A 24,511-nucleotide genomic window follows, 5' to 3' on the forward strand; every position below is an offset into this window, starting at 1 on the left:
ATGGGTCTTCAAAACAAAACCCAGCAGCAGAAGGCGGCATTAATTAATCATGGGTTAAGAAAGAACTAATAAATGAATCCAGAATAATCTGGCGAAGGCCCGAGTCTGTGTGGGTGGAGGCGGTGTGTGTACCTGAGGGGTCTGGGCTGACAGTTTAAAGGGGGCCCCAAGTTCACTCCCCTTCGGCCACCGAGGCGCCCCGGTGCGTGCTGCCTTCCAATTGCTATGGCAACGAGAGGCAGGGGAAGCCAGGGCTCTGCTCAAGTGACAAACAGGCCCTTGAGCTGAGCGTGGCTGCTCCCTCGTTCCTCCACCTGCTGTCGGGTTCCTGACAGTTTACGTCACTTAGTAAACGCTGTACACAGGCGGAAAACTCCAGTGGACAACAGTAACCCGGATCTGAGCACCGCTCAGCTCTCAGGCTCTGCCAAACCAGAAAGCGGGTTTTGGGGGGGCTGTTTTATTTTCCAGCAGAGGCCGGTTACTTGCAAATCTCCCGGCACGGAAACGTGGTGGCAAGCTGGGAGATGAGGCGGGTACCAAAAAGGAGGCTGCTGCCTGTTGGGAAGACACATTCTGTATCTCCTTGGGAGTGAGGAAATCCTCCAACGCTTCCCAACGCTCCCGGGCCTGCCTGCTTCAGAAAACAGGTGGCATGAGCTAGAAATGCCCTCATTGGGGTGGGGGTGGGGGGCGTGAAGGCCTCCAAGACCCCTTGGGAGGACTCAGGAAGGGTCTCTGGGACCCTTATTTCCCTGCCCTCTGCCCAACACTCCCCTCTGCCCGAAGTGGGTCAGTTCCAAAGGGGCTCTGAGCAACTCTCCCAGCAGACCTCAGGCCTCTTCCGAAGTTGGGTGGCCCGGGAACATACGATGCACCAAGAACCCCCAGCTCAAGCTGGGGCCAGAGGCAACACCGTTGGCAAGTCTTGAACATGCAAAACCATAAGCCTTGAAAGCGTCTTCCTTGGACACCATCCGAGTCCCAGCACCCACTTGCTCACTTATAGTTTGATGATCTTGCACGAGCTATTTAACTTCTTTGAGACTCACTATAGCTTCTCTGTAGAATGGGGATAAAGAGTACCGATCTAGGGTCATTTGGAGGATTAAATGAGATAATGCCTGAAAACACAATGCTCGGAATTCAGCAGAAGTACTCAATAAACTGCTGTCGTTGCTGTTAACAGATTCGTGCAATTGTGCTTATGAAGAGCTAGGCAGGAACAAGCAGGGTAGGTGCTTTAAAAGAAAACCCAGGTACGGGGTTCCTCATCTCCGGAAGCCCCACTGAGCCATCAGCAGTTTGTGGGTCACTGCCTCACGGTCAGACTTAAGAGGAAAAGAGCCTGGAGAGAGAGGCCCGGTCCCCTTACCTCACTCTGCAACCTGTGAGCTTTCTTGGCACAGCTGAGCCTCAGGTCCTCGGCCAAGGAAGTATACTGGGGGAGTGGGTGTCTGTAGTCCTGGTCGCTGGCCAGGGTCTGAGCCTTCTTGGCATGCACCAGTGTTACCATGTCCAGTGGCAGATGGAACTGTGCCTTTGAGTGTTCAAAGTCTTTCCTGTAATTCACCTAGATGGGCAGACAGATCAAGAGCAGCTATTTCAAAGCCGCCATTTGCATCGGGACCATGAGGGAGAGCAATGCGACGTGATTGTCCCAGGTGAGCCCAGGAGGCTTTCCTGGCAGGGCCAGGGCTCCTTTCTTGCAGCGACTGGCTTAACAAGCAGGGCTCGTCTCCAGGTCCTGCCACTCACCATCTCCAGCTCTTGGATGATCAAGGCCCATGGTTCCCCTACTTGGGGAAAATACGGAAGTTCAAGGGACAGATATAATGTCAGTGGTTCCCTTGCTCAAGTCCTTCGATCTTCCCATTTTCCAGAGGCAAGAAGACACATGGCTAAGCCGTCGCCCGCTCCACACGCTTTCTCCCCATCACCCTCTCAAGTTCAGACTGAGACACCAGGGGCTCTCCTCTCATGCTAGGTAACGGAGAGCTTCTTCAAACATCAGATGACATCCCAGTAAATCTGGGAGCCAGGAGCAGTGGGCAGATGCTTGAAAAGCCAGTTCTGAGGGGTGGGTATTCCCGACAGCCCAACATGCATCCTGAGGGAGGAAGGGAGAGGCCCATTTCCAGACCTCAAGCTCTGCCCCAGTCCTCGGAGGAGCGTTTGAAGGTCCACAAAGCTCACTCTGGGCTTTCTGGGGAGTCAGATACATAAGCGCCGCCTCTTCCTCCACCCTTCCCACTGCCCTCCAAGCTCCAGCCACTCGTCCCTAACCTCCGACCCCCACCTCCGCGCACCCTCCCCACCCCTAGCATACAGCCAGGGACAATTCATGTCCAATCCCGCCCCAGTACCGAAAGCGGAGAGAAGTGTTAGAAACAGGGAAACTGAGGCAGAGAACAAAAGAGACGAGAACGTGTGAAACCGTGGAAAGAGCACGCGATGGCGAGCTGGCTGCGCGTTCTAGTCTGGCCCTTGCAAGCTGACCTTGGGCAAGGGATTGAGACACTCAGAGTCTAGGTTTCCTTATCAGTAACCAGGATGAACAAGTGATGCTCCTAGAAATAAGTTGATGATTAAATGAGACACTGCATGTAAAATGCTTAGTCCTCTGCTACATGTTGGACACATATTCGATTTCATCACAGCCATTAGCCAACTCACGTATGGGCAAGGAGATACTGTATACACACATGTGCCAGCACCCAGGGGATCAAATCAAGGGGTGCAAACTCAGATGCCACCAGAGACCAGACAGGTAGCATAAATGAGTGAAGGAGGAAGGCGGGGGGCGGAGGGGTTGGCTGCATGACTAGGAGAGTACAGATCCCTTCTAAATGGGGCTCTCAGTAATCAACTTCAACAGTAGCCTTGAGGAATCCAGGTCTGGCTTCTGCACAGAAGTCTCAAACTTTTATGTAAAGTTTTCCGTTTTGCAAGGTTTGCAATTAATTCGCTCTGCAGACCCAACAGAACACCTCTGCAGTCCAAATCCAGCCCACAGGCCCCCATGTGTGGTCACTGGTCAAAATCCTAGAATGTCCAGCCTGGAAGGGAGCTAAGGGGTCAAGTAGTCCTATCTCTCACTTGACTGAGGAAGAAGCTGAAACCCAGAGGGGCCAAGGGACCTGACCACGCCACCTAGCTAGCTAGGACAGAGCCAGTACCCTCAACCGGAAGGACACAGGATATCTGTCGGCTGTGCGTCATTAGGTGGGGGGCCCCCAGCTCCACTGCGTTCTCTCCCACTTACTTGGCTCTGCAGAGAGCTCGCGTACACTGAATGCGCAAGGCTGATATCATCTTCCAAGCTCCGGGAGCCGAGCATCTGCCCTTTCATTTTCTCAAATGCCTCTTTGTATTTGTACTAAAGGGAAAGAGAGTGGGAGAGAGTAACAGCTCGAGGACAAGGGACACGGAATGGAAGAGGTGGGTATTGGGTGAAAATGTTTTGTTCTTTTGACAGTAACTGGGTGAGTTAAAAGAAAAGGCGCGGGAGTCGTCAAAAGGCCTATTCTTTCATATGCAAGCCTCCCAATGACTAAAGGGCTGGGATATGAAATGGCAGGACATGAGAGCGCTTGGGCCGCCCACACTGGAGGAAGGTGGGTACATTGTTAACAGTCTCTTCACGTGGACTTGCTTTAGGAAAGCGCTTGGTGGAGGGTGCATTTCATCTGCCGGGGGTCCATATTTACAGTCCAGCATCAGCTTTGTACCCTGGCTGGGGGATTTTTGCTGTTGTTGTAAGGCATGTTCCTTCTCACAGTCAGTTGGGAGAGCAGAGGATGTTATCCACAGGCAAAAGAAGGCAGGGGTTAGGGGCAAAGGGAATAAAAATTGGTGAGTATTAAACATTGTCCTAGGAATGGAGGTGGAGGCTTACATCACTTATGATTTCACCAGAGGCCTTTGCCGCCTGGAACGGAATGGCATCCAATCTCAGTTTATAGCCACCGTCTCGAAGTTTGCTCCAGGATTCCTTGTAACGCGTCTGTCGAGAAGATGTACACCAATAAAGACCCTCCCGTGACCTGGTGGTTTCCGGAACTCCCATTATCAAAACGAGAATCTGGTTTCTTGTGGAGTTTTTCTCCCCCAGTGAGAGATCACTGTGGCTTAGCAAAAACCAACAAAGTGTTGGATCCTGCCTTATGTCCACCCCTGGAGGGGAGAGCCATGGGGGTGGGTTTAAAAAGCAAGAGCTTTGGAGTCAGAACCAGATCGCTCTGAGCAGCAGTTGATGGGAAGAAGCAGGCATGAGGCTGCGTGGGCACAGCTCTTGATGGAGAATAAAGATGAACGACTGTCTCTACTGAAGAAGAGGAAAGCGGGTGCTGATAGGGAGGATGGAAGGGAAGGGTTAAGTCTCCCAAGTCTCTCTTTGGCTGGATGTCTATATTCCGATGCTCCCATATTCCAGCCCCTCAGTACAAATGTCCTTTGCACTTAGGAAGTTTTCCTAGTCTCATCCTTATCAATGAGCTTGAATCTTCTGCAGGACCAGCTACATAATTTGCAGGGCCCAGTGCAAAGGAAAACATAGGGCCCCTTGTTCAGAAATCTCAACAAATTTCAACATGGTGACAGCAGAGCATTAAACCAAGTGTGGAAGAACAGGACGCTTCTGAGCATGGGATGCAGTACAACTGTGCAGGTCCCTGAACCTCCAGTAATTAAAACCAGCCCCCGCCCCCTCCATCAGCCTCACCTCACTGATATTCATGGCATTCAGCTTGGCCAGCAGGACTTCCGGGAGATCCGCTGTCTGTGTGTAATGATGCTTTATGTTTTCTCCTTGTTCCCTGTATAACCTCTGTGGATGGAGAGAGGTTTTGCATTAAACCCAGAAGCCTCCCCCATACAGCCGTCAGCCAAGTCACACTCCAGGAGACAAGGGCACTGCAGCTGCCACCTCAGCACAGAGACAAGATCTTGGGCGCCCTGCCTCTCCCTGGCTCGTACGGCTAAGCGCGGTGACATGTACTTCATTCCCTCCGGAGTTCTAGTTCCCAGCCCAGAACATGACAGGCTGAAACTTCCCTCTCAGTTAATACTCCACTTGTAGCACACTGCTGAGATGGGTGTCAAATGAGAAAATGATGGCTGGTTAACATCTAGTAATTTCGTTATTAACTATAAGCTAGGAAAGGACATCAAAATTCAGCAGGCACAAGAGAAAATGGCTCTTCCACAGGCGAGATTTTCTCTGGACCTTCTACCCTCCTCCCCTCCTGCCACCTCAAGGAATCTTGTGCTAATAAACGTTTCCTGGGTGGGTCTGGGGCGCTATTCATCTAGAACTCTTATCTGGGCTTATGATAATTCTAGTAGTTAGCAATGACACATGGAGTTGGCATCTGCCACCAGAGAAAGTTTCTAAACCAGGCTTTTCCATCCCAAATCTTATTAGATGTGTCCAAGTTTCTACGTATCACAGCAGTGCCCCCTAGAGTTGGTTAGGATAAGGAAAAAAGCAGCTATTTTCTTTTTTTTTTTTTCCATACAAAAGTTCTTGTTTGACCATCTGTGTTTCTCAGAATTAAATTTGCTTCTGAAGGGGTGATGGTCAAGAAATTATACATTTCTAAACCCGTAAGTTTGTAAATCATCCCATAACATATTCTGACAGGCACTCAAGCCATCTCAGAATGCCTGTCGAATAAGGCCCAACAGGAATAATCTGGTCAATTGGATAGCAAGGGAGACATTTTGAAAGCCCTCCCCACCAAGTTTTGTCAATTTCCCTCATGGCAAGTTAAATGGTCTGAAGATATTTAAAAGGCACGTCCACCCTGCGCAATGACCTGGGGGCCCCTCTCAGTAGAATCAGCCGACCAGGGCTAATCCATGTCTTAACATGAATTTTTAGAGGACCTCATCATTCCATCTAGTTTACAAGGAACCCTGCGCTGGGAGGGCAAAAGGCCAGATCTTGGCTTCATTTTATAAAGGGAGTATGGAAAATGGCTCGAAAGTTAGTCTAATGTACATAAATCAGACCCAAATCCTTTTCAAAGTCTTTGGGAGAATTCGGAAAGCAAGAATTCCTGCCGTGTGTCCCAAGAAGCCCTAGGCATTCTAATTCCTAGGTGTTATAATTACCAAGAATTTCGCCCAGAAGTCCCATGTCCGAAAACAATGCTTCAAAACAAAAGGAGAGGGGAAAAGACCTCGACCACAGACAAATCCTGGAGACATGCAAATGGGGAGGAGTGAAAGCATGGGGCAGTGGGGTGGTGGAGCCCTCCTTGGTATCCTAAGAGCAGCGGTAACACCCATCTACATCCTGATGAGGAGGCCCCGCCACTAAGGTGAGCCCTCAACAAAGGATAAGAAGCTCCTTCATCCTTAGAACAACAGAAGGAGCAAGCCAAGAACCCCTGGGCTTCAATCGCAGGGTTGAAAGAAGAGCCCACTCTTAGAGTCATAATGTATATACATTATCGCTTACATCCACTGCTTGGGTGTAACTAATTCTGGCCTGGACCATCTCCGGAGTGTCTTTAATACTGGTAAACTTCAAAGCATCTGGATGCTGACGGTACTTCTTCTGTTGAGCAGAAAAAGATCAAAGCTGTGAATTTTGTGCTGTTCTTTCATGCCATTTGAAAGAGAAAATCATAGGTTGTCTGAGATTAGAGTGAATTTGTGAACATAATTATTATTCGGCTTCCTCCATCTTTATATCCTAGGTGCCTTCAGGTTAATATTTGTTTCAATTTAAGAATAACCTCGTGTCAATTAACATTAAAGGATTTCTACCTGGTGCAAAGAAAACATCTCAAAATTAGGTTATACCAGTAGAATACTAGAGGATACACACTTAGTAAAGGATTTTTTATATAGCCTTCAAATACTGTCTTGCAGTTGTTTACATATTTTAGTTCGGGTCTCCCAAGCAAGAAAGAACACTCACAGTTACATTTATCAGTTGAAGCTTTCTATTTTCCTTCCACAGAAGAATTGGGCAGAGACTACCAGAGTCAAAACCCTTGCATTTAAGTCAGTGACTGTACATTATCTAATCACTTTAGAAACCGGTTCAGTTAACATACACAATAATTCTATAAGGGTTATAAGAAAAAGGGTGCTATTATTGAAAGGAGTCATCATACAGTTTGAAAGAGACTGAGTAAAACAAAAAAAAAATTACAAGAAATACAAATGCTAACAAAGTCCTAGATACCCAATTTTGAAGTATTCTGAAAATTATGCTTCAATTCATTCCTTTTTTTTTTTTTTAATTACAGTTCCAGTAGACTGAAAACAGTGGCTATCTTAACGGGATTATGAAGTATACCTTTTCTCCAATCAAACAATTATTTTAGAAACACTTCCTTATTTATTGGGTTGGATATTTGTATACTGGGTTGTCTTAAGAAGACAGTTCAATATCCAGCTGAATTTGACCCATCAACTGTTTTTGTAAATAAAGATTTATTAGAACACAGTCGTGCCCGTTCATTTACGTATTGTCTATGGCTGCATCATGCTACAATGGTAGAGGTGAGCAGTTACAACAGAAGCAGTGTGGCCCACAAAATGAAAAATATTTACCATCAGGTCCTTTGCAAAAAAAGGTTTGCTAACTCCTGCTTTAAATGACAGGTGTGTGTGCATTTGTGGCTCTTTCACGGTGCCTGGCATTCTGTCTGAAAATTTAGAGGCCAATCCAATTTGACACTAAACTGGAAATGTGCCAAACTGGAATGAGATGGTTGGGAAAAGTTGCTGCAAGATGTCTTGCCTTCCTGAAGTTTGAGGACTAAGTATAAAGCACGGAAGATAAGCAAATCTGTTGAATAAGTTTGCAAAATGTGGTAGAAGATTAAGACCACCATGGGACAAATGGTTCCAAAAAGATCCCTTGGATGCCAGACTTTGATGCATGAAGGAATCATCTCGAAGTCTAAGTGATGTGTATAATGGGAAGCGGTACCATTAGCATCTAGTGCGTAGAGGCCAGGGATGCTGCCAAACATCCCACAAGGCCCAGGACAGCCCCACCGCACAGAATTATCAAAACGTCCACAGGGCCAAGGTTGAGAAACCCTGATCTAATCTTTAAAAGATCTGCTCAGGGATACTGCCCTAAAATGCGAGGAAAGGGCTCCTTTCATAAGCCTTCAGGTCCAGCGAGGGTGGCTGCAAGTAGACGGGAGTGAGATTCAAATAGAAATGAGACCCTCCAACAAAAAAGAACCAGAACCGTGTCACGTGTTCGACACCACATGAATATTCAAAAACTGTTTACACTGCCTGCTGCAGAAAGAAAGAGGGAGAAAATGTGCGTGAAGTCACAAAAGGGCTTTCTAGGTGCAATAAATGTATCTTTTTATCATCTGTCCCGTGTTGCTTCATTAAAAAGGTAAGTTGGTGGGTAGCAATTGAGCTCTGTTTGATTGTCATTATTATTCATAATATCATTTGTCACCTACTTTGTTTTGGCCAGGGCTCTCTGGGCCCCTACTGGGGTGTGTTTGGTATGTAGTTTCCCTCTAATTACCAGCCTTAGTCTGGGTTTTGAGGCCTTTCATGTAGCTTTGCCTTCTTCTTTGCCTTTTGAGTGGAAATTATTTTAATTTTATACAGAAATGCCGCACGCCTAATGCAGCCAGGCCTGCTGCACGCTGTCAGGGAATCTCACCTCGCTAATGAGTTCTCCTGCCTTCTTCGCCTGCTCCACATTTAATGACCCGGTGGCGACCCAGCCCGTGCCTTTCATCCACTTCACATCTGCCCTGTATTGGTTCTGACAAAGGAGAAAGGAAAGAAAAAAAAAAGGCAGGCCATTGTTGGTGTGCGGACATTTAAAGGGCTGTTAACAGCTCCCCAATGTCGCCTTGGTGCCAGCTGAGTCAAATTAGATGCCACTTTTGTCTTATCTATTTCTGCACAGTCACAGGTAGGGCTCCAAAATGTAAATTAATTTCCCGCTTAATTGGAGCCGCCCTGCTGCCAGCGGCTTTGGCCCCGCCCGACGCCATTGGGGGTGGGGCCGCAGGAGCCAAATGAGCCGCATCCCTCATTACAGGCCACGCAGACCTCCGGAAGAAGCCCGTCCTCGTTGTCTGCTTTGCCTGGTCTCTTGTTTAAAATGACATGCAGGGGAGAAGAAAATGAGAATTCACAACAGAACCCAGGTGGGGAGCTATTTGAGGGAATATCACAAGACATTCGAGGCTTCCCACGGTGCCAGTTCCTTCTTAGGAAGCTCGGTGCGGGGCGGGGGGGTATTTCTCATTTTTTCCCTTGCCATTGAAGGAGTACTTTTAATGGAAAGCCATTTAAGTGGACACGTCTCTAAAACTAGCATATCACCTCTCGATCCGGAAAGAGCTCTACCTGGAAGGGTGTGTCTGCGCTGCCTCCACCCCACGCCCACGTGTGACAGTCTGGTTGCAACTGACCTGCCTGTTCGGTTCACCCACTTTCTCTTGCAAGAGTCAACCGAAGATGAAAGAATATAACGAGAAAGGGGAGAGGGTTGTTGACGACTAGCAAGGTGCCCTTTCTAAAAATGGGACTACCAACGTTAGAATGAGTACCAGGGATGCTCTCCCAGAGCAGGCCCCAGTTAAGGTCACAAATACATGCCTCCCACCCCACTGTCGCCACCACCCTGCAAGAAAAAGAAATACGGAAAACATATGTAGATCAGAATTCCAAGAAGAAAGGAGTAACTGGATGATTTTGGGGGGTAGTATAGAATCTAAAATGGGCATAGTTTGAGTAAAAGTTAAAGCACTAGGAAGCTAAAATGTTTCCACTTAGGGATCCAGAAACAGGTATCTCAGAGAATAAACGACATCCTGAAGGGTTTGGGAAAACCCTGGCACCAACACCAGCACACACACACATAAACCCACACACAGAGCTTACATCACTCTGTAAACCGTAAGCCTTCTTGGCCCATTCCACTTTCATGTCTGTGGGCAAAGCTGTAAAGTGATGGGATGCCGTCTTGTAGCCTATGTCTGTGGCTAAGTGCTGAGCCTTGCGGGCATGCACGAGGTGGATCATGTCCAGGGGGAGGTGGCACTGGGATTTGATGTCCTCGAATCCCTTCTTGTACTCCAGTTCACTCTGCAGCTTGGACATTTGCAGTGAGTGGCTCATTTGCGAATCCCCCTGGGCACCCTTAGCCCCAATGAGTTTCCCTCTGGACTTTTCATAGTTCTCCTTGTACTTCACCTAAATGAGAGGAAGAGAGCAGGGGTACATTAGCATCTCCTAAAGGAATTAAGTATCAAGCCATGCAAGAAGGTTAAAGCAAAGCCATACAACAGAATCCTATCAGAATTAGTGTCATAAAAAGCTTGCCTCCTTAGAACAACTGATGTATTTCCTTTGATCAAACAGTGAAAACAAATATTACTACTCATTATTTCCTTTTACACCTGGACTGCCAGAAAGCTCAGAGCTAAACTGAAAGTTCAGCTATAGAACAGTCTTCTCAATTTCCTGGTGAAATTCCATCTTGTCTCTGTATTTCTGGGTTTATTTTTAAGTGGCCTGTTGCCTTCATGAAAGCCACTTTATAATCTTTTTTGGTAACAGTGAGAATATTATAAATAGAAAGTCATCACAAAATGAAAAAGACAACAACTGCTGTTTCAGAAAGAAGCTCAAATTAAAGACAACTGAGGTACATATAAATATTTAGGAGTTATGGGGAGCAAAAGGGAGCACATTGGCCTGAAAAAGCACTGGGCCAAAAGTAATGAGGATCCGAAAAAAGAATAAATATAAAAGTGCTTTGAAAACTGTAACAGAATACTGGCGTGTGGCATCATTTCAACATCATCATTACCGTGGCCTTCAGGAGACTTGGGCTCTACCCTCAAGTCTGCCAGCAAGAACAACGGTATTAATATCTGCCACAATTTATTGAACACTTACGATGAGCCAGGCACGGTATAAATCTGTGTCACTCAAAGTGCATCTGAAGACAAGTGCTGGTTTGTAAAATGTTACCAGTTGATAAGATAAGAGGCTTGTGTCATAACGGAAATCAACCACATTGCCAAGCCACTGTTTAGTTCAGCTGATATCTATATACATTTACGGATATATTTTCTGTATATATATGTACTATATATATATATATATATATATATATATATATATATACACAATAGATACAGAATGTATATATATATATATATATATATACACACATGTATATATATTGGGGGTTTTTCTGGAAGCAAGACTTTCTCGATGAAGGAAGCAGAGTTTGACTTACATTCTGTCCTAGGCTCCTCATCTCACATCAGACTCATAACAGACAGCACTGGACTACAGAACACTTAATATACCTCAATTCATTTCATTTCCTCATAACCGTTTTGCAATTACCAATTTACCCATGAGTTAACTGAGATTTTGAAAGGTTAAACAACCTGCCCCAAATCACAAACTGGTAGGTGATGGAGTTGGGATTTTATCCCAAGTCTATCCGACACCAGAGCCTGTACTCTTAACCGTCAGCAGGCCTCTGCAACCTTAGAAAGTCATGGAATGTCTCTGGGCATCAGCTTATCTGTGAAATGAGTGATTTGGATTACCACTCACACAACCACTGCTCATAATAACAGTTACGACTTGCCAAAAACCAGTGTGCAGCAGGCAGCGTACCAGACACTTCAACGATTATCACTGCAAGGTGGTCATATTTATCTACATCTTACACATTAGAACCCTGAGGCTCAGAGAGACTAAAAACCTGCCAGGACACTTTCAGACCCTCCCAGATGTAAATGTCAGGATTCGTGGTGTCGAGTACAAGCTGGGGACTGGCTTACCTCGCTGGCCAGGTCCCTCTTGGCTTTGGCTGCCAGGAAGGCCAAGGAGTCAAGACGCAGCTCAAACCCTTTGGCCTTCTGCTTTTCCCAGTTGCTCTTATACAGTTTCTAAGGGGATTTAGGAGAAAAGAGATCATCTTCATGTGAGAGGGCTTCGCTTAGACTCTTCAATGACCTCTCCAAGAGGCAAACACCTATTACATCCTTCTGTAGAAACCCTGAGAGCCAGAGAAACCTGTAACTGGCATACAACCAGGCCTTCTTGTTCCTGCCTTAAGGCCTCTTGCCACACAGGGCTTTGGCCAAAAGAGGCAGAAATTGAACTCCAGAAGACTTGGAAAATACTAGGCGTCTTCATGGAAGTCTTAATGACTTGTCACGGGTGGAATAACATTGCACAACACACAGCAGCATGTCTGAAAATTCTCTTCTCCGTCTCTGTCCACACACCCCACCAGCCCAGCAGCTGCTCCAGCTGCACCCCTTTTCCTTTCCGAGCCCAGCCTCTAGTCCATGTGGGTCTTTTCTTTGTTCCTCCCATTTTTTGTCCTGCCCCCCACCTCCAGATTTCAAGTTCTTTCTTCTGGAAGGCTCCCTCCATTTCTGTGTGTGAATCAGCTTAGCTTCTGTTGCTCCTTCTAATTCTCCCCTCTACCCATTCCTCGGATCAGGACCCTAAAGACCTGGGAGCCAAGCAGAAGAGCCAAGAAAGGCCCCTCCTTAGAAGACAGAGAAGGAAAGCTGGAACTGTGCAAGCTTTCGTATCTAAGGAACAACTGCCCTGTGAACGCTCCTCTGAGTGTTTTGCATACATCAGCTCGCTGAAGCCTCAAGGCGACCTAATGTCCAGGAGACTAGGAGTGCCCTCATGTCCCGTTTTGGGACAACCAAGAGCGAAGAAACTGGTTAAGCTTGCACACCTAGTAAGTGTTAGAAACAAGGATCAAACCCAGGCAGTTTGAAGCTAATGTCTGAGCTCTTATTTACTCCCCTCTTAACGCTGTTTTAACTCCAGTCCCGGAATAACCACTTCCTCCTACCCCATCCTAGAGTCAGTGGTTCAAATCTCCCACCAGCTCATTCCTACCAAAGGCTGGTCTTCCCTCCCCCTAAGATACTGGTCACGAGCTGTTTACAATGACCAGACGTACACAGCCTCAGCTGACACAGACACACCGACATGGCCGGTGGGTTCTGTGGACCAGGCGCCTACACGCAGGGAAGCAGAGCCCTGGGCTGCTCACTCCCTCTGGCTGTACCTCACTGAGATTGGCGGCGTTGGCTTGGGCCTGTAGGAAGAGAGGCTCGTCTTTGCTGATGCTGTACTGATGGACAGACTGCTCGTGCCCTGCTTTGTAGACCACCTGTAGGGAGAGAGCACCGGGTCAGAAGCAGGAGGCAAGGGAGGAGGTGGCTGGCCGCTCAGCTCCCTGTGTCTTACGTGGAAAGTCCACTACCAGACCAACCAGACCTGGTGCTGCTGGCAGCGTGCAGGAAGCGAGGCTTAACGCAGAAGAGGTGATGCAGGAAGGAGCAGCAGCGGTGAGGGGCTGGGAGGAGAATGTAGCCGGGGCGTCAACCTGAGACCCCTCTAAGGTTTTCGTTTTCACACCTCTCCCTTGAGGAGGCGTCGACTTCCCCAAGCTGTTCCCATCCACAGTGTCCATGGCCACAAAAAGTAACCCACCTGAGGGCTCAGATGAGCACAGACTCCCCAGGTGGGAAAAATAAGAAGCATCCCCTGTCACCTGCACCCCATAATCAAACCTAATGTTTCCACAGGTACTGACACCTGGAAAGTGAACAGTAACCAAAAAGGCAACATGAGTGAACATCTCCTCTATGGAAACCATATCACTCCTGCTCTTTCTCTCTTCCACCCTCTCCCACTCCCCAGCTTGAGTTTCCATGCAGTGGCTTCCTGCTGACTCTGAATTATGCTGATTGCATGCTTTCTGGCAGGTGTACCTGGACCTCTAGGAAGGAAAGGTAGGAACGTCCTGGCCAGATGGTAGCAGCTACACCTGTTCGGCTGTTGACCACTAACATGTAAATAATATGTGGTGTTTCGTTGTCCCACCTTCCACATTTGAGCTCAAGTGGGCATGAAATGCACACATCCCACAAGCAAATGTTATCCTCCTCTCTCCTGGCTCCAGAATTATGGAGTCTTTGATAAGACAGAAAAGAAGGAGAAAGAAAGAAGGAACTAGGAAAGACTGAAAGCTGAAAAGGAATAATGTCAGTTGACATCTGCCCTTAACAACCAGAGGAGAAGTGTAGTGGGGTGGGGCAGGGAGGCCTGGAAGCCCATAGAGAGCTGGGTCCAGCCTATTTAAAGGAAAGGCTCTTCGGTCCCCGGATCGTGCATGGGCAGCACCCGCTGTTGTCCCCAGAGGTTCCCAGGCCCATGACATAGCAGCCCGGTGGAGAAAGGGCAGCCTGGGACTCACCCCGCTCTGCAGCTCCTGGCTCCTCTTGGCGTGCTCCATCTGGGAGCTGTCGGCCACACTGGTAAACTTCAGCTCGTCCACCCTCTGCCTGTAGTTTTTCTGTTTCCAAAGAAAAGGAACCCCATGGCATTAGGATCGGGCTGTCCCCACCATCACACACATGCATACACACGCATACCTTCTGTGACCCAAGCATTTCCCCAGGGGGGATGCTCCAGCTGGTCCTATAGCTTAAAGAGGACCATGCAGACCTGAGACTTCCAGCCCTGGTGAGCTGGTTTTAGTTGCTACTACTGAAAGGGGACTCGAATTTTCCCTTCTGTGAACCCTGTATGTTACCATGAGCCCTGGGATGGATCCGTTTTATAAACCTAGATCTGACATAGGACAGCGAGGTGGAGGGAACTTGGACTTTGCAACCATGAATCCCAAGGTCCAAATCTCCCGTCTACCTATTCGGCTTCACGGCCTTGGGCACATCACTGGATCACCTGAGCCACTCGGGCTTGGACTGTACAGTGTGGAAAACACTAGAAGCTGCTTCACTGAGGGTGGTGCAGAGGCTTCAATGCCACACTTCCCACGAGTCGAGTCCCTGGGCAGAGTAAGTGTTCACTATGCTCGCCATCGCTGTTATTCACAGTGCCGTCAGGATGACCCAGGAAGTATCAGCTCTAACGAAGGGCAACACCAAGAGTCACATTCAACAGGTGGGTGGCAAGGTGGGATTTGCCCTCCCAGCTCTCTGTGTGCCAGATCACTGGGCTTGTCTTCATCATGTTGCCATCTCACAGCCACAGTGCAACTGGCAAAATTTGAATGTGCTAATTCTGTCCCCCCACGGGGACTTCTTGTCCCTCCCGGAGGCTGGTTCCTCTGGCTTTTCCGTTGGAGTTGCCAGAGTTGATGGGAAAGGAAGCTGCTGAGAATGGCTTATGGAAGCAAAAGCTTCACGTGGTGGGGAGATCAGAGACGAGCAGAGCCCCCAGTGCTGTCAGCAAGAGGGTTGTCGATACTAGTCGAACCCAAAATAGGGACTGGAATATGGAAAACTCCAAAATTTCTTCCCTTCGGGAAAAAAATGAATCTGCAAAAAATATTCCAAAGAGACTTGTACTTTTTCTTTCTCATTCCAGTGTGTTGAATGGGAAAACTCCTTCCCTATGTAATTGAAGGAAGTCACAGTGCCCCTCCCATGGCTGGAAATTCCCGGGCATCCCAGCCTCTGCATTGGTCAAATCATAAGTGTGTAGGGAGGAACCAAGAACCCACCCTGCCCAGGGCAGAGCAGGGACATGAAAAAGGCAAAGGAGCTTGAGGAGCTTGAAAATTAGTCAGTATAGGAAGTGAGACAGGAACGGGCATTCCTAAGGCAGAAGGTCCCCTTACTGCACCCCATCCAAGTCAAATGGGGTTCGGCTTGCTCCACCTGGATTTCAGTTGGTCTCAGAGAAGTTAAGTAATGAGAACCCTCCTTATTTATGCACTCTAACTTTCAAATGTAAAATGGAGATATTAATAGAATACTAGTGTCTACTCACATAGCAATAGCAAATGTGAGCAACGAATGAACAACAGGTATGTAATACACTCAAAGTCATCAATGAATGATAGCAGCGGTTACATAATTATTACCAGTCCATAAATGGCAGCTGTTATCGTCACTATTATTACCATACGCGAGAGAAATGCCAACTCAGCCTTCCTGGCCCCGAAATAAGAAACCCCTTTGAAGATCCCAAACAGAGCTCCCGCAATAGTCCCATTTCCAAAAGAAATGTCCTTCAAAAGTCCTCCTCTGCCTGCTGCCAACGCCAGCTCTACACGGTATAAAGAGAAGCACAGGCTTGGAGCCGCAGGGACTTTGTAGAGCATCCTTTCCAACATTCTCATTTTTATAAGAGAGAAAGAGGATCGGCAGTGTTGAGTGACTTGCCCGAAGTCTGCAGTGAGTTTAAGGCACACGCACCATGAGAATGCCGACCTCCAAACACCAGATTCTCTGATTCAGAAGGAATCACACACTTCTTGCACGACAAACATGTTTCCTACGTGACCAACTGTATATCACAACCGTTCCGAATGAGGCTTTGGATCCAACTCCTACTTTTAGTTGGCTTCTTACAAAATGCCTCCCCGGGAAGCTTAAGGGTATGAAAGTTAGTTCAGGGTGTGCTATGCGTGCAAAATGAAGAAGTGCTCTTGTGAGTCTCACTCAAAATAAGCGTGGGGCTGGGGGAGGAATCAGAGGGAAAGGTGGCTCTCTCGGTGGTGACTTGGGCTGAGAGAGACTAGAAGCTGGGGGCCTGGGCTCAGGTTACCTCGCTGACCAGCTGCCCAGCCTTCTTGGCCTGCTCCAAAGTGAGGCTGCCTTCCGTCAGCCACCCAACGCCTTTCATCCACGAGAGGTCGGCCTTGTACTGCAGCTGCAAGAGAAAAACCAAGCTCTAATCAGACACGTGGATGCGGATGGGGCGAAATTAACGGGCGAGTTAGGAAAGCCCTCGATCCTGTATCTGTCTGTGTGGAAGAGCTGCTCTCCGCTCTGTTATAGTCGAGCAGAGCTGTGCTTGGGGGTGAAGCCACTGGCTCACCTTGTAATCAGAAGAGGCTGTTCTACCTTATCTACCTTAACTCTGAAACACCTCACTGCCTTACCGAAGAGAGGGCTTTTCAGACTTTTCGCCTAAGGATCTTGTCTGCCAACCTGCTACACTTCCCAGATGTACTTTTTAACATTTACCAGATTTACCATTTTCAACACTTGCTTCCTCTTTGCTCATCCCGTTACCGACACATCTTGACTTTCGCAATAGCTCTGAGCCCCAATCCTCCACCCTTTAGTCTCCACCGTCCTGACTCATTCTCCATCTCTACCTCCCCATCCATCCTCCCTGGGCCTGGCACATCTCCAGAAATTCTTCTTAGTCCTCTGAGTCACCTAATAGACTCATGCACAGGTTCTAAATCACTCTGAAATTGTCACTGTATCCAGTTGCAAGAGATGCGTGGGGAGAGCTGGCAAAGGGCCAGGGCTCACCTCACTCTGCAGCCCATATGCTTTCTTGGCCCAGCAAGTCTTCATATCTTCAGGCAGTGCGGTGTATCCATGCAGTTTCTTCCTGTAGCCCCGGTCACTGGCCAGCGCTTGGGCCTCCTTAGCGTGCCTCAGGTTGACCATGTCCATGGGCAGGTGAAAGTGGGTCTTACTCTTTTCGAAGCCTTTCTTGTATTCAACCTTGAACGCACCAAAACACGCTGTATTACGTGAAGCCTGCCTTGGCAGGAGTGATGTGAAAACACCGGAAAGTAGGCCAGGTTTCCATGAGGAACTGGCACTCTGGACGATGGCACCTGTCTGTCCAAAGGATGTGATGCAAGTCTTGGCTCTGTAAGGTGGTGGCACCTGGAAACTGAGGTCTCACACTACTTTGTCTCTGGGAGGAATGCCTCCTAACTCTTTTTCCCCAGTTGCTCCAGGAAGAGAACGCTCTACCCGTGGTTTCTGTAGAAACTTTAAGAGGCAAAATAACAAAGCTTGGGCTCCAGGGCCAGCCAAGCTTGAGTTCAAATCTGATCAGCCCTTTGTCAGCTAGATGACCTCTAGAAAGTCACATTACCTCTCTAATGGCTCAATTTCCTTGGAGGGCTATTGTGATAAGTAAACAAAAGAGTAGCTCAAACCCACTTAGCGCAGGGATGGCATAGAGCAAACACTTGATAAATGTTAGCAATGAGGATGGATGGTGTGATGATGGTGGTGATGGTGTTTCTGGTGATAATGATGGTGGTGTGGTGATGGTGTGATGGTGAGGAAAGGTAGTACAGTAGAAGCAGCACGGTGCCAGTAAGTAAGAGTTCTAGGGTCTAATTCTCCACTCCTCCACCACTACCACTGAACTATATGACTTTGGGCAAGTCCATCTTTTTTTGGCCCCATTTGCTCCAACTGCAAATGGGAAATACCAATTTGTTCTCTGTCTAAACTGAAGCCAAATGCTTCATGACTGTGCACATCATAGGGCTTGTTCTGTAGGCACAACCACAATGGTGACCCAGATGCCAACACTCTTATTCTATTTCAAGCCCTGGGTCCTTCATGACTCATTAGGTAATTATATCTGACTGCATCATCAGAGCGGCATAAGCTGACCTCACAGCTTAGAGCAGGCCATCGTAAAGCAGAAAACCAATGCCCGTGCTTCCTTTCTGCCTGTTCGGCATTGACGACGAAGTCTTAATTAGAAACCAAGTCTGACCTTCTGGCAGAACTTTCCTTCCCCAAAGCCTTCTGGTAAGTGACATTTACCAAAGTTAACCTCCAGCCATTACAGCTGTTTACGAGCAGTGTCATTCTGAGTGGTTGGAGCCTGGATGCCCCAGTTGGTGGCTAAACATTTTGAATATCGTGTGTGTTCGGACGAGAGGATTCATCCAGGACGTCACCTCCATAAACAGGATGCCTCCTGTCTAACTCTCCCAGTAGAATGAAGCTCCATTAGGGAGGAACCAGTTATGTGCTGTTTGTTCTTACGGCCCCAGTGTCTCACACCGTATCTCACGCACAGTAGTTGTTTAGTAAACACCCACAGAGTGAATAGATGTGGCCGATCACCTTGTGCCGTGGACAGTAGATGCCGTTCACCCTTAGGGATCACATGCTTCTCATCTACTTTAAAAGAACAGTATCCTTTGCCAAAATAAAGAAAGAGAAAACGCTTCTCATGCAAGCCAGGAAAGAAACTATAAGCGGAAGTGGAAAAAATAACAGTCTCCGGTGAAGCAGGCCGGGGGAAGACTTTCAGAGCAGCACAACACTCAGTGAAGCTTCGGGGGGTAGAAAAGCGTTTACCTCACTGCTCATCTTGGCAACCTGCAGGGAGTGCAGAAGCCTCGTGTCTGCAGTTCCCAGGACTTTGCCTTTTGCTTTTTCATAATCTTCTTTGTATTTAATCTTGAGAGAAAGAGGAAAGCTGACTGTGAGAGAGAAACTTTGCCATCTAAGGGGCTATGGTTTAACAAGTGCGAGGGGAACAAATCTAAAAAAACACCTCCCAGTCTTTCTCGAACCCAGTGGAAGATTAAAGTATAGCGATGTTTACAATGTTAACAGTCATTATTTTTTTCTGCGGGACCACTGACGTTTCACCGGAACAATTTCTCATGCATTTCTGAGTTAATGAGAGAAAACCTACATTGCTAGCAAGCTCTCCAGAGGCTTTGGCGGCCAGCAGAGACATGGCATCCAGCTTCATCTCAAATCCCTTCCCCTTTGTCTTCTCCCAGCCTTCTTTGTACTTAACCTGACAAACAAGAACGCAGGTGAATGGGAGTCGCTATCCAGAGTCCTGCCAAAAGTTGAACAGAATTTTGTTTTTTCAATAACAAAGTCTTCTTCTGTTTACAGACCAGGATTTTGGCTGTTATCAAAGTGATATCATCAATTATTAACACAGTTGATCCCCTCACTGTAGGGTCATGCGGGGCAGTGCTAATGGGAGGGGGCAAAGAGAAGACCCATGGGTTCATCCTAGCACTGTTGTTTCCTGATCATGTGACCTTGGACAAATCACTTTACCTCTTTGGGCCTCAGTTTACCATTTGAAAAAACAATATTATATTATCTGTCTCAGGGTGGCTGTGAGAATAAATTGTATACACGAAAACAGATAACCTAAGCACGTAAGGTGCAACACAGATGTAAGTTATTATTATTGCCATGGTAGTAACACCTGACTCTCTCTATCTGATACCAAAGCCCAGGCCACCAACTGTGTCTCTGTAGTAAATGCCTCCAAGGGGTTATAACAACTGAATAATTCCATATGTAAAGTGCCTATCCCAATGCCCAGCACAGAATAAGCATATGGAAAAGGTTATTCCTTCTTATTTATTTTTTTCTATTGAAGTATAGTTAATTTACGATGTTGTGCCAGTTTCAAGTGTACAGAAAAGTGATTTAGATGTATATGTGTGTGTGTGTGTGTGTATATATTCTTTTCCATTATGGGTTATTACAAGATATTGAGTATAGTTCCCTGTGCTATACAGGAGGTCCCTACTGTTTACCTATCCTATATATAGTCGTGTGTATATATGTTAATCCCAAACTCCTAATTGATCTCTCCCCATCTGTAGGGCGCGGCTGGATAGCCATTGCGCATGCGCTAAGTATGCCGCTAGGGCGCAGGCACCTAATATGCTAATCAGGTTTTGAAGCAGTGGCCTATCCAAAGTCCGGCTTGCGAAATGCGATAACCATACGGACGAATCGGGGACTTACACAAGTCCTTAAGCCCTTATATAAGCAGACAGGCTCGAGCGTACGGGGTCTTCCTTCCATCCGCCTGAAACCAAGCTGTACTCCAATAAAGTGTGATGCGAGAAGAATCTAGTGTGTGGTGATTCGTCATTCTGCTGGTCAGAAGCGGCTCGCCGCACCCATCCAAGGTTAGTTCCTTTCTACGTTCTCCTGCCCTACAAATCCCATCTAGAATGAGAAGCCTAATCATAGCCTAGTTGTGACTCCCGGAAGAAGCTGGTGATTAAGACTGCTCTTCTTAAAACTTAAATTTTACCCACACAGCAAAGCACCAGCTAGAAGTCATCAGGGTGATGATGATACTGATGATGAGGGGTGTGTGTGTGTGTGTGTGTGTGTGTCCCAGCACACATCATACATGTGCGTATACAGTGAGAATTCAATTGCTAGGATCCATGGAGCCCCGTGAACTACCACATGCCATGAGACAGCAAAATTCAAAATTATAACCTGATGGGCGCCTCTGATGAACCTCTCCACGGACAGAATAGGCCCTGGTCCCTGTTTTGCTGGACCATCCTTGCATCTTCATTTTCACGTCTGTGAGTAACCCTCACCACGATCTCACCGATGCTGCTCGCTTACCTCACTAAACAATTCGGCATTGGTTCTGGCCTTCACCAGCTGAGGTACATCCTGTGGCAATGTGTAATTCAACTTATTTTTCTCATAGTCAGCACGGTAATTCACCTGTTGGATATAAAATAAACCTGCAGGGTAAGTGCATGGTTTTTACATGGGCAGAAGGAGAACTTTGGAGAGAACACTCTCTTCTTCACTTTCTTTTTGTAGGCCTGTAGCCGAGAAGGAGTTTCCGGAAAAGGCCTTTTACAAGGAAGCCTGTAATTTTAGGAGTGTTTTAAATTAACAGATTGAAGACCAAATGAAAAGTCAGACAACTCAAAGGCATGCTCAAAGTTATGAGTTTGCAAAAGATTTCCCTGTGGCTACCTCACCCACTGTTCTCTGAAGCACTTGAGGGTATGAAACTTATTTTTTTAACTTGCGGCAGTTCTGAACCTCTTGCTATGTGCAGGGTAGGTACTCAAAGAGTAATTATCTAATGCCTGCCCCCATTGGATAAAAGCCATCTTAAATCACACACAAAAACAGCCAACCAGACATTATATGATTCTCAGTGGAAGAACACAGCATCATCTGAGAAGCAGTCTTGCCCCCAAATTAAACCTGAACCTGATCAAACCTATAGATCCAACTACTATGTTACAGGCATTTGGAGGCCAGAGGAATACATGAAGTCCACAATGGGATGCAGTCAGCAAAGCTCAGATGTGGGAAATGTTATAGGACAAACAGTTCAAGTTCTTCAACAAACAACTTGCAAGAAAAGAAAAGTGATAAAGAGGAAAACTTCAAGATGAAAAGAGTCTTGAAGACATATCAACCAATCACAAAGTGTGGACCTTATTTGGAGCTTGATATCTTTTAGAGATTCGTACTAAAATATTTATAGATTAAATTATACAATACTTAAGATTTTCTTCAAAATAATATGGAGGGGGGAAGTGGATGGGCATATAGAAGCAAGACTGGCCATGAGTTAATAGTAGTTGAGCTGAGTGATGGGTACCTGGTGATTCATTATGATATTCTTTCTACTTTTGAATGTATTTGAAATTTTGTATAATAAAACATTTAAATCAAAGAGAGTCGTCTCATGGTTGTAATAGGACACATGTCACCATCAATGAAAGTCAAATCTTTGGGGAACCAGATATCCAGACCCTGTAAAGCAATTACAAGTCCCCCATATCCAGCTGGGCAGGGGCAGGTCACTTACATGACTCAGTTGCTGGGCGTTGATTTTGGCTTGAACAATCTGAGGGGTGTTGGTCACAGAGCTGTACTTCAGCTTGTCAATGCTTTGCCTGTAGTTGACCTGGGTGAAAAGAGGCAAAGAGACACAAGAAGTCATTTGTACTTTACTCTAAGATTTACTTAGCTCCCTCCCGCTCAGCCCTACAGAGCCATGATTCTCAAATCAGCAGAGAAAGAATCAGATTCCATTTGGAGACCAAAAGACACTCCAAGCCAACAGATGGAAAAACAGTCCACTGAAGACTGAGTGACTTGAACAGGCAGCTCATAAAAGAGGTCAACTAAATGGCTGGTGAACGGAGGAAAATGTGTTCATCCACATCGTTAAATCAGAGAAAGGTGTTTTAAAACCTATAGGCTCCCGTCTAGGCCCTTTAGTCAATTAGGCTTTCTCTCTGTTTGCAGCAGTCAGATCACCGTCAAACACCCCATGCATGGTCTTCATGGCTCTGTTTAATTGTCCAAAGCCCAGGGCCTCTCCCAGTATCCCACACAGTGTGGCAGCTTCTTTAGGCCTAGCTTCTGCCTAAGACCTCCATACTCCTTCCCTGCATCCCTACTAGCTATTGCCAACTCTGTCCACACCTCCACCTACTGCCTCTGGCCATACTCCTCTGGCAGCTGGCTCTGCCCTCACAGGGGTAGCACTGCAGCCAGCACTGTATTTCCCTACTGTTTTCTGTCTGTCTAAACTAGACTCTGATGTCTTTGCCATTCTATCTGACTGCTGTCACCTCCCTGGGTGACAGCCCACCTCAGTGAGTCACAGACCACTAGCTGGATGGCACTAGGTTGGCACTAGTCAGTGTTTGGCCTCATTGTTGGGGAAGTAGTAAGGAGTGGTGGGGACTGGGGCGAAGGGCAGCAGCTACCACTCAGCTCTAGGAGATGGTAATCCTGCATCAAAGTGGGGTTCAGAGTAGACAGTCCAATTACTCCAAAGAAACCAGAAATCTATATTATTATGTAAATTCTTACACTTTTTAAATGCTGGAAAATGGGTTCAATATTATAGTAATGGGTTCAAAAATAGTTCAATATTTTAAAACCCAGTGACCCAAGTGAAACAGACCCAAGGACCAGTTGATACTGCATCTCTTCCTTGTATTCACTCCATTCTTGCCTGTCCCAACATCAGCTAATAATAATTATGGCTAAAAAATAGCACTTACTATGTGCGTGGCACTATTTCAAGTGCTTTACACATACTGATGCATCTAATCTTCCCAACCACTCTGTGGGGTGGGCACTGTTATTATCCCTACCTCACAACATGAAAACTGAGGCACAGAGACCTGAAGTGACTTGCTCAAGGTCACCCAGCTAGTGTCAGAGTTAGGTTTTAAATCCCAGCAGTTGGCCTCCCAAAGTGGCTCCCAGTCTACCCACTATAAATGTGGTTTGCCAAAGCTGGTGTGCTTGGAACTGTTACTTGTTATCTTATAGATGGGCCAGGTGTTCCCTATAGCCAGAGCTAACTTTGTTTAGAGAGGGAAATGGATTCTGACTGACAAATTAGAAAAAAAAAAAAAGACTTACAAATTAGCTTCTAGAACAAGATCTAGGAAAAGCAGAGTGTTCCAGATACTGGGCCACAGACTCTTTTGTTGGATTTGGAGAAAAAGGACAGCATTGCTTCAAGCTTTTTAGTTAATGATTCAAGGAGAAAAGGTTTGGCACATTCTGAGCTTTGGACACGGGGTATTTAAGAAAACTAGGAAATATGAAGTCATTTCAATGTTAATCATTAACGAGATTATACTACAGTAGCTTCCTAATGCATTAAGTTAGAGGGAAAATTATCATCTCATAATAGAGTCTATTAGAATTCAGAATTATGCACGATAAAATGTCACAAAACTGTATTTTTTAAATGGCACGTTCCTTCCTGATAATGTTACATTAAGTATGTTGCAGAGTACAATTACTTTCCTCTGCAGGACATAATTAACACTCTGCATGATTAATTATATCTTTGCAACATCACGGATGCTTGGTCATTGCTTCAGTCTACTTTCTGAAAGGTCCCTTTGCTGAGGGTAGAGTCTCATTTTTAATGCTATTAGTGTTTATAA

The 24,511-nt window shown here is 46.6% G+C and overlaps 1 protein-coding gene across 2 annotated transcripts in view; it reads right to left on the minus strand.

The window, feature by feature from the left end:
* Positions 1-24,511, minus strand: part of NRAP (nebulin related anchoring protein) — a 74,783-nt gene that overhangs the window by 20,610 nt on the left and 29,662 nt on the right. For both annotated transcript variants that reach the window (XM_024756005.1, XM_024756004.1), the window contains exons 15-30: positions 22,399-22,497; positions 21,183-21,287; positions 19,471-19,578; positions 19,128-19,229; positions 17,316-17,513; positions 16,597-16,701; positions 14,276-14,374; positions 13,082-13,186; positions 11,823-11,930; positions 9,898-10,209; positions 8,663-8,767; positions 6,467-6,565; positions 4,724-4,828; positions 3,899-4,006; positions 3,266-3,379; positions 1,376-1,573 (exon numbers count right to left, since the gene is read on the minus strand). In XM_024756005.1, the coding sequence (XP_024611773.1) occupies positions 1,376-1,573; positions 3,266-3,379; positions 3,899-4,006; positions 4,724-4,828; positions 6,467-6,565; positions 8,663-8,767; positions 9,898-10,209; positions 11,823-11,930; positions 13,082-13,186; positions 14,276-14,374; positions 16,597-16,701; positions 17,316-17,513; positions 19,128-19,229; positions 19,471-19,578; positions 21,183-21,287; positions 22,399-22,497 (2,070 nt within the window). The remainder of the gene's footprint in view (positions 1-1,375; positions 1,574-3,265; positions 3,380-3,898; positions 4,007-4,723; positions 4,829-6,466; positions 6,566-8,662; positions 8,768-9,897; positions 10,210-11,822; positions 11,931-13,081; positions 13,187-14,275; positions 14,375-16,596; positions 16,702-17,315; positions 17,514-19,127; positions 19,230-19,470; positions 19,579-21,182; positions 21,288-22,398; positions 22,498-24,511) is intronic.

This window comes from Neophocaena asiaeorientalis, unplaced genomic scaffold, assembly GCF_003031525.2.
Source record: "Neophocaena asiaeorientalis asiaeorientalis breed wild unplaced genomic scaffold, Neophocaena_asiaeorientalis_V1.1 scaffold85, whole genome shotgun sequence".
Lineage (NCBI taxonomy): Eukaryota > Metazoa > Chordata > Mammalia > Artiodactyla > Phocoenidae > Neophocaena > Neophocaena asiaeorientalis.